Source organism: Crotalus tigris, unplaced genomic scaffold, assembly GCF_016545835.1.
Source record: "Crotalus tigris isolate CLP2741 ecotype Arizona unplaced genomic scaffold, ASM1654583v1 scf7180000018540.1288718, whole genome shotgun sequence".
NCBI classification, from domain to species: Eukaryota; Metazoa; Chordata; class Lepidosauria; order Squamata; family Viperidae; genus Crotalus; species Crotalus tigris.
Window position 1 is genome coordinate 425,718 of NW_024097064.1, and position 18,155 is coordinate 443,872.

General features: G+C 37.3%; 1 protein-coding gene across 7 annotated transcripts in view; it reads left to right on the forward strand.

The window, feature by feature from the left end:
• The window catches only part of ADCY1 (adenylate cyclase 1), a 451,138-nt gene that overhangs the window by 214,747 nt on the left and 218,236 nt on the right, over nucleotides 1–18,155 (forward strand). For all 7 annotated transcript variants that reach the window (XM_039353930.1, XM_039353932.1, XM_039353931.1 and 4 more), the window contains exon 3: nucleotides 6,453–6,571. In XM_039353930.1, coding sequence (XP_039209864.1) covers nucleotides 6,453–6,571 — 119 coding nt within the window. The remainder of the gene's footprint in view (nucleotides 1–6,452; nucleotides 6,572–18,155) is intronic.

The following is an 18,155-nucleotide window of genomic DNA, read 5'->3' on the forward strand; positions in this document are numbered from 1 at the left end:
CAGCAGGGACGAGGCGGTGGCGGCCTCCAGGCACAACGAAGCGGCCGAGGCGGCGGACAAAGAAGTCGAGGCCGAGGAGGAGGCCGGGGTGGGGCGGTGGGCTGGGGCGGCGGCAGCGGGCTGGGGTGGCGGCAGCGGCTGCTACCTGCAGTGGGCTGGGGTGGCGGCGGCGGCTGCTACCTGCAGCGAGCCAAGGCGGGGCGGCTGCTCTCTTCGTCCCCCCCTGCCTCCATGCCGTTTTGCATGTAGGTGAGGACATGAGTCAAGAAGAAGCCTAGCTGCTGCGGATCCCCATCAAATTTGACTCCCAATGGAACCAGCTTTGGCTCTTTGAAGGGAATTCTCTCTTTGGGTGTTTGTGGGGTCTGGGCTCTCCAGGTGGTTGCTTGATGTCATACTGCTGGAGTTGCCTCCACCATCTTTGTTGCACCTGCAGCCCCCACTGCCTTCTCTGTTATCACCACCTCTCCTTTTCCACTCCCAGACTCCTTGGTTAATTCTTCCTTCTTTTCTGGGCAGCTCTAGGACTTGGCTTTTAAATCCTCAAAAGCTTCCACCATGTAATGCATGGCTTGTTTCAGGATCACCTCCATTGGGTCCGACTTCCAGTCCAGATCTTCATCGTCAGACGGAAGTCCTGTCTTTTTCTTGCAAGTCCTTTTCCCCCTTATTCTGGTAAGGGTTACTTACTGGAACCTTTCCTCCCAGTTCATTCTCCTTCCGACATGAGCACCATCTCAGTCTCAAAGTGTCTTCTAAGGCAGAAGCTTCCTCCACCCAAGTGGAGGTGCATTCTCTCTGTCAGATCCCCAAACCCTTATTGTTTTCCCTGAATATGTGTTCTTGTTTGGGGCCTGCCATTCTGGGAGGGGAGGAACTTGCTTGGGTTAACTTTCACTTTCTACCCTTCCTCTCCCACCTCTTTCTTGAGAGAAGAAAGTGCCTCCCTTATCAGGGAGACAGTTACTGAAAAACAAAACTGGAGAAGACCTTGATATATGTGCTAACTTCTGCCAGTTACCCAAATATCGTGCCAGCTGTGGATTGGCTGGATTTCAAATGGACATTATGACTTAGGTGGGAGGAGGAAAATTGCTAATTTAACTATACCGTTTGAGCTGGATTTTCCCCAGGTCTCGCCTTGACTTTCCTACTGTCACTAGGCCCTAATAAAAGTTCCTTTTGAGACAATGCCTGTTTTCAGGAGTTCTGCTTTCTTGGATGGTTAGCTGAAGTGGATCCTTACACTCTGGGATAAATCCAAATGGTGCTTCACTGCAGTCTTCGGATCCAATTTCTTCCATTTTGCTGTGCACGGGCCCCCTCAGTAGGGCAGATGCCTCTCTTGGTTGGGCACTACTGCAGACCTTGCTTTATATAAGGACCTCCTCAACTAGATCTCCTAAGAAAGCAGGCATTGTCTCAAAATGAACTTTTTATTGAGAGTTAATAATGGCAAGAGAGCAAAGCAAGGTCTAAGATTTAGTGCGTAAAAGATTACATCAAAAAGGCAATTTAGAACTCCTCCCCCTAGTGTCCAACCATCCAATTGAAATCCAGCCAATCCACAGGTGCCACGATGTTATGAGAAGCTGGAGATTTAGCTTGCTTCTCAAGGTCTCTCTTGGTTTCATTTCCCAGCAGTCTCAGGTTCAGGTGTCTGGAGATAAGACAGATGTTTTCAGATTGCATTTCTTTTGCCTAGAGGGAAGGCATCTCACCCAGAGCAGAGCAAAGCAAATAACAATCCCCCTGCAAATACCCTCCCCCAACAATATGGCAAGCCCCAAGAATACATAGGCAAAAGCAAGAAAAGGGGTAAAGGGAAAGATTAAAGCAGATATGTTGAGGGTTCTGGCAGAAGGTTTGCATGATCATGCAAAATTATTTGTGATGTCTTAGCTATGCAGCAAGAGCATTGAAAAATGTCTTGGCTGCTTGTGCTAGCTATTTTCAAAGAAAAAGAATTCCTAATGAGTACGGCTCCAGTATGCTTGTATAATTAGGGATGTTTGAGTAATCTAATCATTGGAGAAAAACAGGGTAAGCTTCATTACTTGAGTCAGCCTCAAAAAATATTAAGCATTCCTTGCCTACTTCATTTGTTAAAAAATTAAAAAGTAGCATTAACTAAAAAGGTTTCTTTTAAAGGATTTTATTTTAAAAAGGGTGTTTTAATCAGAGTAATATATTAGATAATATAAAGTTGCCACTTTTAAGCACTTCAGTAGCATAGCCTTAATTAATGTTTATCTGATACAAATTTCAGTAAATAATTTTGTAATAGTTTTGTCTCATTTAATAATCTGCTTTGCTAGGCATAGCAAAAGAGCAGGCTAATTAAATTCCAAAAGAGCAGACAGAAAAGATATCAATTGATCCTACATTCTTTCACACACTAATCTTATATATTCTACTATAAACTGTTATTAATAGCATTATGATGATAATGGTAATAAGAACCAATTATCTGCTCTTGAAGCTCTATTCAGCAAAGTGGTTTCTGCTGTACAGAGGAATGGAGATATTAAGATGGCCTCTCAAAAATACATGAGCAAGTGGATCCTAACATTTTTCTAGAAAGCAAAGAATTACCAGGCCAATCTATTCCATCTTACTTCATGGAAAGTGATTATATGACTTATATACATTTGAAGATTTTTGAGGAATGTTAATATTTACCAATCGTTCTTACCATTTTAAGAAATTTAGAACAGAATAGAATATCTTTATTGTCATTGTGTAACTCACAACAAAATTAAGTGCTGTCCACAGTGCATACTACATGTAAGTAAAAGCCACAAATAAGAACATACATTATATACACACCCCCTTCACATTCTATTCACCATTGCGCTGCCCTGATATTGCACTTCAGTGTTGCACTATTGTAAGGACCCACCCCACTTTGCATCTTAAGAAGACAGAACTCTTGGAATAATTCTTCCAACAGGAATCCTTTATTAAGAGATAATGGTTGCAGGCGTTCTAGACAGGACTTGGGGTCCAAGCTCTCCCATTCAAGGTTTTAAGGGGTTTCCCAGTAGCCCCACCCAATCCCCCCCCTACTTCCAGCAACAGTCTCAGGCATTACATTTCCCACCCCTTTTCCTTTCTGCCGGCTGGATGGAGACTTCAGAGAAAACTACATGAAAGGTAATAGCCTCCTTTGTTATGATAAGGCCTTTTGGTGCTATCCACATTCAATCCCTTTGAAGTTGTACCGAAGGAAGTGAGGGCCATAAAGCCCCTTTGTTCACCCCCTTCCCCTCCTTGTATGACAGAATCCAGAGGCGGCAGAAATGGGGTTTTCTATAATTGATAACTAGAGATGAAGTATAATTGGATTCTGACAACTATACTGTGATATTTAATATAGTTACAACTCTGGGATAAAAACTATTTTTTCAGCCTATTTGTTTTTGTTTGTATTATCCTGTACCGTCTGCCAGATGGTAATAGCTCCCCCCCCCCCAAAAAAAGAATTTCCGGAATAGTTGAGTCTTTAAGAATATTTTGAGTTTTCCTAAAACAATGGGAACTGTACAGTTCGTCCCAGAAAGGAGGAGAGGGCAGCCAATTATCCTCTGGGTGATAGTAATGACCCTCTGGAGCACTTTCCTATCTGCTACTGTGCAGCAAACAAAACACACACAAATGCAGTAGGTTAGAATGCTCTCTATGGAGCAACGGTAGAAGGTCACCAGCAGTTTTTTATTCATTTGTTGTTTCCTGAGAAGTCTTAAGAAATATAATCTCTGCTGAGCCTTCTTAACCACTGCTATAACATGAGCACTCCAGGTCAGGTCCTTCTTTATGGTAACACCCAGCAACCTAAAGCTTTCCATCTGCTCCACACAGTCTCCAGTGATGATCAGGGGCTGAATACCTCACCTATTCTTCCTGTAATCTACTATAAGCTCCTTGGTCTTAGTTTTGTTGAGAACCAAATTATTATCTCTGCACCACAAGAGCAACCCCTCCATCTCATCCCGGTAGGCAGACTCATCTGCCTTGGAGATAAGCACCACCACTGTTGTATCATCTGCAAATTTAACAATAATATTGCTGGGATGAGTGGGGGTGCATGTTTAAAAAAATGAAGAAAAGAATGAAAGATTTTATTACATATCATTTTTGTAAAAAATCATCAAAAGACAAGAATGTCTATAGGTTTCTGAAAGTTACCAGAACGTTTATAATAAAATATAAATAGCATTTAATTAATGACCAGCATTTATCAGTTTAGTGCTAGGGTTGCTGGCAATTCCAATGATCAAAAGTCATATGTTTAATCACAATAGTTCTAAACCATGAGGAGATTAAACATAACTTGGATAACATAAATGAATACACTTCTAACTTAAATTTACAATCAAAAAACATCCAAAGAATGATGGTAAAGAATGAACAAACAAATCAGATAACAGAACTAGAAAAAAATGACTTAAATGGCAAAGTCACAAATGAAGGGAATTATAACTAAATACAAACAGGAAAAAACTCACAAGATTTGGATACAACAATAAATATGGAAAAGATATGCATTAGAACGTCAAAATAAACCTGAGAAGAAAGAAGCTTAACAAAATGGACACTGCTAGGAGAATCACTATTTGGGAGTCAAAAAGCATACATCTTACATATTATGTATCCTCCACGCCTAACAACAACTACAAAAATACAAGAACTGTTTGATAACTTGAAAATATTAATTTGGAAAACAATTTGGCAAAGGAAGAAGATTAGAGACGGGCTTAAGAGACTTGACTCGCTCTACCAGATGGAATATTATAAGAGAAAGCACTGGTTTGAATATGGCTAAATAAACAAATAACTTTGGCTATAAAGGGGCTTTAGAATAAGTGGGATAAGAGATATAAGTAGTATGGTATTTTTTGATAAGACATAAAATGTAAAAATATTGGTATGATCAAAGTGAAGGAAAAGTTTGAACTTTAAAGACAAATTAAATTTGAAAAGATTTAGGATTAAGGAATAATTGAAATATTGAGGGGAAATTAGGCTTAATAAGAACTTTGAAAAAAGAATATATAGTGATTCAATCAATTTTACAAATAGAAGTGAAATATAAATTGATTAGAAAAGATGCTATAGGTAGATGTTATGATAGATAAGTAGTATAGTATTTCTATAATATATAAAATATGAAAATACTGGGATGATATATTTAAGTGGAAAATTTCGATATTTAGATGTTAATTACTGAAAAAATTATGATTGATAAGAATTGTTTGAATATTATGGAGAAATTGAGCTTAAACAAGATTTATGAAAATAAGATATATGGTGACTCAATAAGATAACATTTATGAAAATAACGTAAGTTGATAAGAAAAAAATGCTATATATGGATGCTATTATTGTTGGTATACATATAGAAGAAAATGTTTTATTTAATCATTTACATATGAAAAATATCAAATATCAAAAATATATTTGTTTAATGGTGAAGAAGGAGAATGCTATTGGGAGAAGAGAGGACCAAGGAAATATATTATCAACTGATATACTGATAATGGAAATATAAAAATTAATTATTATTTACTGTTAGTTAACTATTATTGATTGTATATAACAATTCATGAACCAAGACAACACGCTGTACACCAGACACTAAGGTTGTTAATAAATAAATAAATAAATAACACTTTTACCCAAAAAAAGTCATATGTTTAATATAACACTTAAACGTGTACACAACCAGACCCATGATCTTTATGCTGGATGAAAATAATTGACATTTCTGAAACATCTTCATAAGCTTGTGCCTGGGGCAATTCTAATACTGTTTGATTTGGTTTGATTTTATACTACTTTTTTAGGTATATAAATTAGACACAGTGAATTATTTTATTAACTTTTAATTATTTATAATTAGGGTTTGTATGCTGCCTCCTTTCTTTGGTCTAGATGCCTTATAATATAACGTGATACAAAAGCAATAAGTAAAATAAAAACAAATGCTTATACCAGAATTGGTCATGAATTATCAATATTTTTAACAATAAAGACCTCTAAAAATCTCTAACAATAAAAAAATTAAACAACACTATCAGTGGTCTTATATATATTGTCAAAACATGGAGTTACAACTCAGGATGAATGATAACAGCCATTCCTTAAAGTCTCTGTGAAAGAACAGCATCTTGATTGCTTTATTGATAAAGAGGAGACTCTTCTATCTTCTGGGGGACACACTATTTCAAACGACAAAAGCCATAGCAGAAGAAAGGGGTTTCCTGACTCCTACCATCTAATTCACGAAGGAAGGAGACTTGCAAAATGTGCCTTTCTTCTAGTTTGTCAAATACTGGGTTAATTCTGTTCAGAATGGAGGGTGTCAAAGATATTCCAGTTTACTAGATGTAGTGAAAAGAAGAAAAGTTCATCATGTGTCTCACAATTAATATGTTTGTTTTTATTTTTAGGAACGACTCCTGATGAGCCTTTTGCCCAGAAATGTTGCCATGGAAATGAAGGAAGATTTCCTTAAGCCACCTGAAAGAATTTTCCATAAGATCTACATTCAGAGGCATGACAATGTTAGGTGGGTTTGATATGAACTTACAAAATAAATCATGCTGTATGAACTTTTCATGTATCTACAGTAATGAGAGGCATTAAAAAGCAAAAACAATGAAAATCTGAGTGTCTGCAAGTGAAGAGACTATCAACTTATTTTGAGTCAGTACAATAGTAAATATAATTTTAATACAAGGATAAATACAATCTCATTCAAAATATTATAAGAGCCAAGCAAATACCATGCTAGTTTTTATCAGAGATGGACAATGTTTTTGTGAAACTCTTGTATAGTATTAATTTAGTATTTCTTTTACATATGTGAAACATCTAAATGACTGCTGTTTCTGCACAATTTGGCATTTACACTATACACTACTTGAATATCAAAGTTACTTATTTTTGATGTTTACCATTGACTGAAAATAATAAAATACAGATTCCAAATTAATTTTAATTTCTGATTAAATTAAAATCTGATTATTTTCTAATCTTCACAATTTTCTACTTCTTTCCTGTTTCACTGAGATTATTCTGTGATTTTTTTTCTTTTTACAATGTCAAGGCCCCAATATAATTATTTACAGCTATTTTTCTTACAAAGTCTGGATGGTTTGTTTCTTGATGAGTTTGAGCCCACACTCACTATCTTTAAGAATATATCTCCACATGACTCACATGCAAATGTGAGCAAACTTATTACCTTTGCTTCCAAGTTACAAAGAGCAAGAAGGTTCACTTATTTTACTGAATTGCTTCATTTATATATTTCATTGAATTCTGAAAGTTTGTAGCATGCACCTTTTATAGATAAAACTTTATTTAGAATTTCATGCCTGAAAATAAACTTGCATTTAGAATATCAGTCTGGGATCACTTGGAAGAAATCATAAAACAGTCTCTAAAAAGTAAGGTGGGGTATCACCTGGTGTCAAAAGGTGATAAGGCATATTTTCAACAAAACCTCTGGGATGTTGTTTTGCTTCACCAAATTGCTTTTTCAGATCCATCATTCAGAATCTATCTCTCTTTCATTAGATATCTCAATCCAGTAGAAAAGCATTTGTTTAGGGAAAACATTCATTCTTATGAAAGGCTGGCTAAAAATATTCCAGATTACCTCTTGGGCATATGCTGCCCTCATATTTTTCTGATAAGTATTCTGTTTCCCACAGCATTCCCTTGCTGGGTGAGTGTTTACTACTTCACCAGCACTTAAGTGGTTCATAATCCAACTGTATGCAATGTCTCAGGGACTTGGGTGAGCCATTTACTCCATACACATATTAATCCATTAATGGTAAGCTACTTAGTGGCAGAACAAATCACCATCCTGTACAAAAGAATAAGCTAAAAAGCTAAGTCATTACCTGCCTCACACATCTCTTATTTTATCTAACACAACCCTTATTTTTTTAAGAACGTGCATAAGAGATAGGTCTCCTTATGTGCTTACAGTAGTAGCAACAAAAGCAGCAGCCATCTTCTATCCTTGCAACTCTCTATGCCCATCCCATAGACACACCGCAGCTGGTTCATACATAATATTGAAAGAAAATGTAGATTTTATTTTTGTTTAAAAGGTTTAGCGTGGCTTTGTGGCATTCGACAAACAATGTGTCAGCATTGTGACAACAGAAGAAATTGTAGCCATTTCACTTTTGTTTTTCTTTGTAACTTTCCACTCTATAGCTGGGGTTTTCCTTGTAGACAGACAAAACGGAGAGGGGGAGGTATAAGCATTCTTAGTTAGTCATAACAATTGCAGCTGCGGTTACAATCAAGGTCAATGTGAGTGAAGAATTTTGGCGGTAGAAGGGTTGGGAAGAAAAGCCTGTGTTTTTTTGTAATTGGGGTATGTGATGTATAACAGCTTGGTTTGGGATGGGAATTGCAATTTGTATCACAGGAGAGAACTTTTAGTTTTGAGTTCAACTATGTAAGTGCCGATATTTTGTTTCCGAATAAAATGTTCTTTAAGGACAAATTTCTTGCCTTGAAGTTCCTTTGACTGATTTTATCTATCGAAACCATGATATTAAGCCAAAACTGCCATCTATATTAACATCATTGGACGTTCTGAGCTCCAGTCACCTTCCCAAAACCAGGAAGGAGTTGACAAAGATTCAGGGAAGATTTCAGTATGGAGAGAAAAGAAGCACCCACAATCAGCAACCTGACCATGGCGGCTGCCTCAGCAGAGGGAGAGCAAGCCCTTGCGTTGTTGCAGAAAGTGGGTTCGGAAGTTCTGCCAGCAGGAGCGAGACCCAAAATGCAGGAGCTATTGTGGTCTTCAGAGTGGACCCTGCCCAGTGGAGATTCTAAGTACCCCAAGACAGAAAACTTCCAGTTTGGAGCATGACAGGATGGGTGGAAGTAGCTGGGGCTCTGGCTTTGCAACCCAATTTCGGTCTGCCCAGCGACCCTAAGAGGTTGGAAAGCTGCCCTGGAGGGGCAACGAAGAAGGAGGGATATTCAGGAGCCCAGACCAGATGGCAGTTGGTCCAGGCAGACTGAAGAAACCCTCTGAAAGGATACAGGAAAGGCTGCCAGGTGCACCCAGGCAGCCCTAGTCATCACCAGCTGGAAGGAAAACAAGGAGCAGCAGCGCTCCCCCAAACATCTGATTGTCAATAGTGTGCTGAAACTGGGTGAGCCAGGCTCTTTTCCTTTTGTAATTACAATTTAAACATTGATCCCCTGACTGGGTAGAGCTAAAAAGCAAATATCCCAGAAGGACTAAAAAGCAGCAAGCAAGTACAAGGGAGAAGGTCTCTTAAGGAATACAAGAAAAATCTTTTAAAATTGAACTCAGATTGATTAAAAAAAAGATTACCTGTTGTGTAAGAGATGGAAAAAAATTTTTAGCTACAATCCTAAGAGTAAATAATCTATAAAGAATTTTAAAAAGGAAAACTTTGCAATAATTTTTTAACTAGACATTGACCTAAATAGCAAAAAAGGACATCTAGTGGTGGAAGAAGATACCACAACACTATAAATAATAAAATATTTTTGAAAGACTGTGACCTTGGGACAACATCTGGTCTAAACAAAGTGCCTTGACATGAGTTTTTAAAGAAGACTTCACAATTAAATTTGTTGAAATTATTTGGAGACAGCAAAGGTTTTACATTTGAGATCTGACTGGAGGAATTGGATTTGGCCTAAAGTAGTTGGCTTTTTCTTTTTTCCCCCTTTTCCTTTTAACTGGATTAAAATTGAAGATAGTTGGCTTTTTTACTTCTTTCTCCTCTTTTTTTTCTTTTTGCCTGCATTATTTTGTCTTCTCTCCCTGAGATACTGGACTTTGCCTAAAGTAGTTGGCTCCTTTCACAGTTTGGATTTAAGCCTAAAATAGTTGGCTGGAAAAATGAGTGCACCAAACCTTACTAGACTTATGAAAAAGACCTGGTCTGCACAATCTGTGGGAACACCTAGTCCAACAGCCCAGGAATCTATTGAAACAATGTTGCAGCATGAAAAAAATAAGCACTGCTCAAAATGAGATGCAAACTATATTAAAATTGATTCAGGAATTAATGCAAAAAATCATGAAGAGATACAAAGTAAATTTGATAAACTAAGTGAAGAAATTTTGGATGTAAAGACACAATTCGAAGTGCATCATCAAATGTTGCTTAAAAATGAACAAAGAATTCAGAAAATGGAAAATAAATCAGAAGATATTGATTTAAAAAATGGAAATATTATTACAAGAAAATGAAAAATTAGAACAAGCAAATCAAAACCTTGAGGGAGCCGTTGCGATCCTAGAAATGGAAAAAGCAGAACACTACTTAAGATTTCAAAACATTCCTGAAGATAGATATGAAAACATAGCAGTTGTGATCATTGAACTCTTGGCAGAGGCTTTGAAAGCCGATAGAGAAGAGATGCAAATAGAGATAGATGAAGTATTTCGAATGAATTCAAGCAATACAAAGATATTTAAATTACCTAGAGAAGTGCACGTGAGATTCATAAAGAAAACACACGAGATGAAATATTGAGGAAAGTTCGAGAGGAACCATTACAATATAAGAACAAAGAATTTGTGGGGTTTTTTTTCTTTTTTTTTCTTTCTTTTTTCATTATTTGAAACAACATAATAATGATTTGATATGTTTGCAGGAGACTCATATAACTTTAAAGGATTCTAAATTTTTGATGAATTCCCGTCTGGGCACACATTTTACTGCTCCAGCCCCTGGGAAAAAAGGGGGAGTGGTAATTTATGTGAAGAAAACTTTTTCAGCTAAACTAATTGAGGCTGATTCTGAAGGAAGATATCTTTTTGTGGAATTATTATTACAAGGCCGAAAGGTTCTTATTGTGGGACTATATGCTCCCAATCAACAACAGAAACAATTTTATAAGTTGCTGCATGGCAAGATATCTCAGTTGGATTATAAATCGGTAATTTTGATGGGTGACTGGAATGGGGTTTTAGACCCAACTATAGACAAAAGAAGTTCCTCTAAAACTTTTATTCAAACTAAATTACCTATGACTTTCTTTGATTTGAAGGAAGAATTGGAGCTTATTGATATTTGGCGAGAAAGGAATACAAGTGATAGAGACTTTACCTTTTATTCTGATAGACACCAGTCATTTTCAAGGATTGATTTTTTTTTGATTACTAGTGACTTCCTCCCTAGAGTGAGGAAGGTGAAAATTTTTCCTAGAACATTGTCAGATCATAGTCCGGTGTGGATGGAGTTATATTCGGAAGACGGGAATAGAAGATCCTGGAGATTGAATGAGAACTTATTTAATCGGGAGGAGTTCGTACAAAAGTGTAAAGAACATTTAAAGGACTTTTTTACTATAAATATGAATAAGGGAACATCGATGTCTATGGTGTGGGACGCTAGTAAAGCATATATGAGGGGAATTTTGATTCAATTGAATAAAGTTTTTAGGGAAAAAGGGTCACAAAGACGTAGAGAAATAGAAGAAGAGATCAAATCAAAAGAACAAGAGTTGGTTCTTAACCCTACTGATAATAATTTAAAGGTATCTATAAAGATGCTTAAGGAACAATTTAACATGTTGATGGCAGATCAGGTGGCTACCAATCTGTCGTATATGAGACATAATACTTTTTGCAATGCGAATAAGCCTGGGAGGTGGTTGGCTTATCAGTTACGAAAGAAACAGAAAGCTAGAATTATAGAGAAAGTAAAATATAAAGGTACTGAGGTTTTTCAGCAAGATTTGATTAAAAAAAGCTTTTTGGACTTTTACACAAAATTATATTCAAGTGATAATATAAGGGGTTTGGATATAGATAAATATTTACAATCAGTACATTTTCCTAGACTTTCAGAGGAACAACAAAATGGGATGAATAGTTTAATTACTGTGGAGGAAATTGGTTTAGCTATTAAGCAGTTAAAGGTTGGAAAGTCTCCTGGAACAGATGGACTGACTTCTAGGTATTATAAGATTTTATCTGAAGAAATGATAGAGCCACTAAAGGAACTCTTTAATAGTATTTTGTTGGGTATGCAAGTTCCTCCTTCTTGGAAAAGAGCTTTTATATCACTGATTCCGAAGGAAGATCAGGATCTTACAGAGCCTAAGAATTATAGGCCAATTTCATTATTGAATGTTGATTATAAGATCTTTACAAAAATTTTGGCAAATAGATTAATGCAGGTTATGAAAGACTTGATTCATAGTGATCAAGCAGGATTTATAACAGGGAGATATATGAAACATAATGTTAGACAAATTATTAACTTAATTGAGTACTTGGATAAGAATAATCAGATTCCTGTGGCTTTTATCTTTTTGGACGCTGAAAAAGCTTTTGATCAATTGGACTGGCAATTTTTATTTTCTTTGGTAGAGAAAATGAATTTTGGGGATAATTTTTTACATGCACTTAAAGCTATATATCAGCAGCAATCTGCACAAATTGTTGTAAATGGGGGATTGACTGAGAATTTCAATATTCAAAAAGGGACAAAACAAGGATGTCCATTATCCCCATTGTTATTTGTTTTAACATTGGAAATTTTATTGATTCAGATTCGGGAATCGAAGTTGGTTAAGGGTGTAAAGATAAGGAAGAATGAGTATAAATTGCGGGCATTTGTGGATGATTTGGTTTTAATTTTGGAACAGCCGAATCAGGCGATTGATGGTTTATTAGAACTTATAACACAGTATGGGAATGTTTCTGGTTTTAAAGTTAATAATTATAAGACTAAGATATTATCTAAGAATATGTCAGTTAAAGAAAGGGAAAGTTTGATTAAAGCCACAGGTTTTCAGATGGTAAAAAAGGTTAAATACTTGGGAGTATATCTAACTGCTTCAAATGGAAAATTGTACAAGAACAATTATGAACCACTATGGGCAAAAGTCCAAAAGGATTTAATAGATTGGAAAAAATTGCAATTGTCATTGTTGGGGAGAATTTCAGCTGTAAAAATGAATGTTCTACCAAAGTTTCTTTTTTTGTTTCAGATGATACCTATTCTTAAAAAAGAGGCAAATTTGGAGGAATGGCAAAAGGGTATCAATAATTTTATATGGGCCGGGAAGAAACCAAGGGTTAAATTTAAGATATTACAGGATGCTCGAGAAAGAGGGGGACTTAAGGCACCCAATTTGAAATTATATTATGATGCAGCCGCCCTAACTTGGTTAAGTGATTGGCTTAATTTAACAAATATGGATATTCTTTTTTTGGAAGGTTGGGATTTAATATATGGTTGGCATGCATATTTAATTTTTAATAAGAAAGTTGATCGGACTTTTAAATCACATATTTTGAGGAATGCCTTACTTCGTGTTTGGAAGAAGTATTATTATAGATTAAATTATAAAATACCTATCTGGGGGATTCCCAGACATGCAATTGAGGGAACCTCTAAGGGGACAAATTTTGATAAAATTTCATATAAAGAATTGTTAATTTGTTCTGGTTCGAATTGGCATTTGAAATCCCTAGATGTATTAAGGCAGCAAAATATTCTACAGTCATGGTTTCAATATTTACAAATAATGGATAGATGGACTGTAGACAAGAAAGAGGGAATAACACTAGAAGATAGACAATTGGTTATTCAGATTAAAAACCAAGGTCCGGCTCATATAAAAAGAATATATAATGTTTTATTAGAGTTAGATTCGGAAACAGAATTGGTTAAAGATTGTATGATTAAATGGGCTCAGAATATACAGGAGCCGATCTCATTGGATTTATGGGAGATAATTTGGATAAGAAATGTTAAATTTACACAAGCTCAAAATTTGAGAGAAAATTTTTATAAAATGTTTTATAGATGGCATTTAGATCCTAAAAAATTATCTTGTATGTATTCCAACATACAGCCCAAATGTTGGAGATGTGGCAATAATGATGCGACATACTTTCATATTTGGTGGAATTGTAAAAAAGTAAAGGCTTTTTGGATTATGATTTGGTGGAACATTCAAAAGATTTTTAGAAAGAAGATAAAGTTTACTCCTCAACTATTTTTACTTGGTATTTTTGTTGACTTAAATGAAAAAGAAACTACTTTGATGTTGAATTTATTAACTGCAGCAAGGTTACTAGTAGGTCTATATTGGAAGAAAGATTCTTTGCCTACTTTAGAAGAATGGATATTTAAAGTATCTAGTTTTGCAGAAATGGCAAAAATTTCTGCTTATTTAAAGGATCATACACAAGAAAGATATATTACTGTATGGGGAAGGTGGATAGATTATATTCAGAAAAAATATGGAATTAAAAAGTTTTATTTATTTTATGAATGAATATCAAATATTATAGAGAATTGTTTTATAAGTTATGGAGTTAAAGGTTAATTATGATATTTTTTTTTCTTTCTCTTTTTTTTCTTTTTTTTAATTATTATAATTTTCTTTTTCTTTTTTTTTCTTAACCCTGTATTCTGCTCTGGGAAGTGAAGGGAGGGGGGGTGGGGGTGGGAGGGAGGGTAAGGGGGGGTTCTCTATTAGAAAAAAAAAAGAATTTGTGGTTTTAAAGCAGATACCTAAGAGAGTAAGAGATACTCGAAGACAGTACCACTTTTTAACAACAAAGCTGATTGCAAAGGGTATAAACTTTAGATGGTTAATGCCAGAAGGGATTTTAATCAACTGGAATAATACAAGATACCAACTGGATTCAATCTGGAAAGCAGAGGACTTTGAGGGGAAAAAAACAGTGTGTTCCTAGATGAAGGAGTGCAACATCAGCAAGAGGAGAGAAAGGAACAGAAACAAATGGAAGGGACATCTGGAGAAGCAGCTACACAATCAGGAGAACAGAAGGAAAAATGTGAGCAAGAAAGTGAAGGCGTGGCTAGAGCTCATGAGATCTACTAGACCTAAATATAAATAACAGAAATGGAGAAAGAAAACAGAACTTTTTCAGTGAACATAAATGGACTAAATTCCCCGTCAAAAAGAAGTAATTTTTTTAGAAAACTGCAGAAATTAAACATAGACATAGTTTGCTTGCAAGAGACACATATAAAAAAACAATTTCATAAGCTTTTGGAATACCCCAAAATTGGGAAACTTTACCATGCATCAGCGCAACAAAAAAGAGGTGTTGCTGTATATATCAAGGAGACAATAGATTCTAAAATGATCTATTCAGATGAAGATGGAAGAATTGTGATGGTAGAAATATATTTACATCAAAAACAAATATAGTTGATAGTAATCTATGCACCAAATAACAACCAGAAAGAATTTTATCAAAATCTACACAGAAAAATAATAGAACTGGAATATCAAAATATTTGTCTGGTAGGAGATTTTAATGTGATTGTGGATGGGACAATGGATCATAAAAGCAGTAAAACAGGAAAAACTGGAAGAAGAAGACTACCTAAGACTTTTTTTTAATTATGATAGAAGAGATTGGAGTTCAAGATGTTTGGAGGGAAATTAATCCAGGAAAATTACAATATACATTTTATTCAAATAGCAAAAAATCCTGCTCTAGAATCGATATGATTTGGATGACACCGGAACTGAGGATGAATATGCAGGAAATTGAGATAGAACCAGGTATATGGGCAGACCATAATCCTTTAAAAATAATATGCAGGGAAATACAAAAAAACCCAAGATGGACTTTGAATCAATCTATACTAAAAGAAAGAGAATTTATAGAATTAGCAACAAAAAATGGAGTTTTTCTTTACAGAAAACAAAAAAGAAGATACAACATTATCTAAGCACTCCGAGACAACCCAACCAAAGAAGAATTCTTAAAGAGTAGCTGCGTCGGAGTTGCAAGCAGGTGCCTCACAGGAATCATGCTCTCCTGATTGTAGAGGAGCAAAAAGATTGGCAGCAGCAGAAGATTTGGGTGAGTGGAAGTACCTGTCAGCAGTCCAGAGTCAATTGGTGGAGAAATTGGTAGAGACGTTCAAGGGCTAGAAATGGGAAGCGAGGGGCAGGTCACCCGCTCCTTGCCTACTAGTGAGCGTGACGATCAGTGGAGTCAGTGCCAATCTATGCCCAGAATAAGCCCTAGCCCTACTGGCAAAGCTCAGGTGGCCACTCCATGTTCAGAGCCGCCAGCATTGACCTCAAACCCAGTGGGGAGGAAGAGTCCTCACCATCACCCACAGTGCGACAGTCCAGGTAGTTGTTGATCGTCAAGGAGTTCAGAATGCTACTCGTGCCATGACAGTCCTGGTCATTGGAGAAGCCCTGATTGGCGTTGTTCATCACGGTCCCTCGAACAGCGACACCATCGCGAAAGATCCAAATGGCAGTATCATTCTGACAGCCCCAAGACACACCTTCATGACACTCTTGGCCAGGGGAGAAGCCCTGATTGGCATAGTTCGTCATGCTCTCCTGACAGGCATCATCATCACGAAAGCCCCAGATGGTGAGATCACTACAACAACCCTGAGAGACACCCTCATTATTGAAGCCCAGACCATCACTGATACCATCGGAGTCCTGATCGCTACTGGTACCATGAGAGCCCTGACCATTACTACCATTGGTCACGCAGCCCCAATTATCACCACCATCATCACCCGAGCCCAGGACCAGGGCAAAGAGCCAACCCAAACGTAGATATTCAACACCACTTGATCCAACAGCTGGGGCAACTGCGCGATTTGCTGGACAGACAGTAACCATTAGGTGCGCAGCAGCCACTGGGGGGCCAGCAGCAGGGATGTGCAACCACAGCTGGGGGGACAACAGCAATTAGGCGGACCACAACCTATAATGGCGCCACCTCTTAAGGCCACTTTTAATGGTGATCCAGAGAAGTTGATTTTCTTCCACAATCAGGTGTGTTCCCATATGAATCGAAATGCCAATTTCTACCAGATCCAGCTGCATGGTTGATGTTGTCATAATCTAGAAATGGAAGCATCTGAGTGGCTAAATAACTTATGCAATAAACAAGCGCTTGAGCTATGGGACTTCCATCTCTTCATCCAGGGATTGAGAACTAGATTTGAGGATGTGTCCATAGCCCTCAAGGTCGAGAAATATATTCATAAGGTGAAGCAAGCCAGCAGACCTGCATTGGAATATGTGTGAGAATTCCAGAGAGTAACAGGTCAGATTGAGAGATGGCCAGAGCGGTGCCTGGTGCATCACTTCAAAAAGGGGCTAGATGACCATATATCCCAAGCCTGCATCTATCATGGGGTTCCTGATCAACTACAAGAGTGGTACCGAATGGTAGTGAAGCTAGACATTGAGCTTGCTCGCTATAAGAAGCCAACTCCTCCAGGAACCAGACCGAAGCCAGAACAACCGAGACGGCCGTCATCGTAGAAAATCCCAGCAATCATGGCCATGAAATCTCCTAAGCCACCTACTGGCCTGACGATCAAGTGTTTTAGCTGTGGCCAGTCAGGACACAGAGCCACAGTTTGTCCCGTTCCACTTCCTCAGGAAAGAGGTGTCTTGACCCTATCAGAAAAGAAGAAGTCAACTCAGCTCCCTTCCAAGGAAAAATCGAGCAGAATCACAGAAGAGCAGATCACTTAGGTCGCCACTCCCACGCAGGAGTCGACAGAGAGCACCAGTGACCTGGCCACTGTCCTGACACCCTATGACAGCGATGATGATGGTGAAAATGATCCGATGGTGAGTCAATCTATACCACATTTCTCCCTAAACGCCAAGCTTATAGTTCCAAAAAGCTCAAAAGGACATAAAAGTACTTGTAGATTCAGGATGTTCCCGATGCATCATTAACCTACCCATTGCTGAACAGCTGGGCATATGAGCAAGGCTTTCTAATCCCATGAAGTTTGAACAGACAGATGGTTTATTGATGGGAGGAGCTTTAATCACTCACCTAATTGAGCCAGTACAGCTAGAGATATGTGAACATTGGGAATTCATCCGCTTTATTATAGCCCTGAAAATGATGGAAGCAGTGATTTTAGGCCTATCTTGGTTAGATAAATGGAAACATTTCATCTGATGGGAGAAGGGGATGAGAACCTTGAAATTGCCTATAGGCCCATCTCCCCCAATTTATCTTTTGATATCACGGGGACAAGGGACCACCCACTGACATGGTGGAAGTAGCCACCATACCCCCACCTGGGGAGCCACTTGTCCCCAATGAATACAGAGACTTGGCA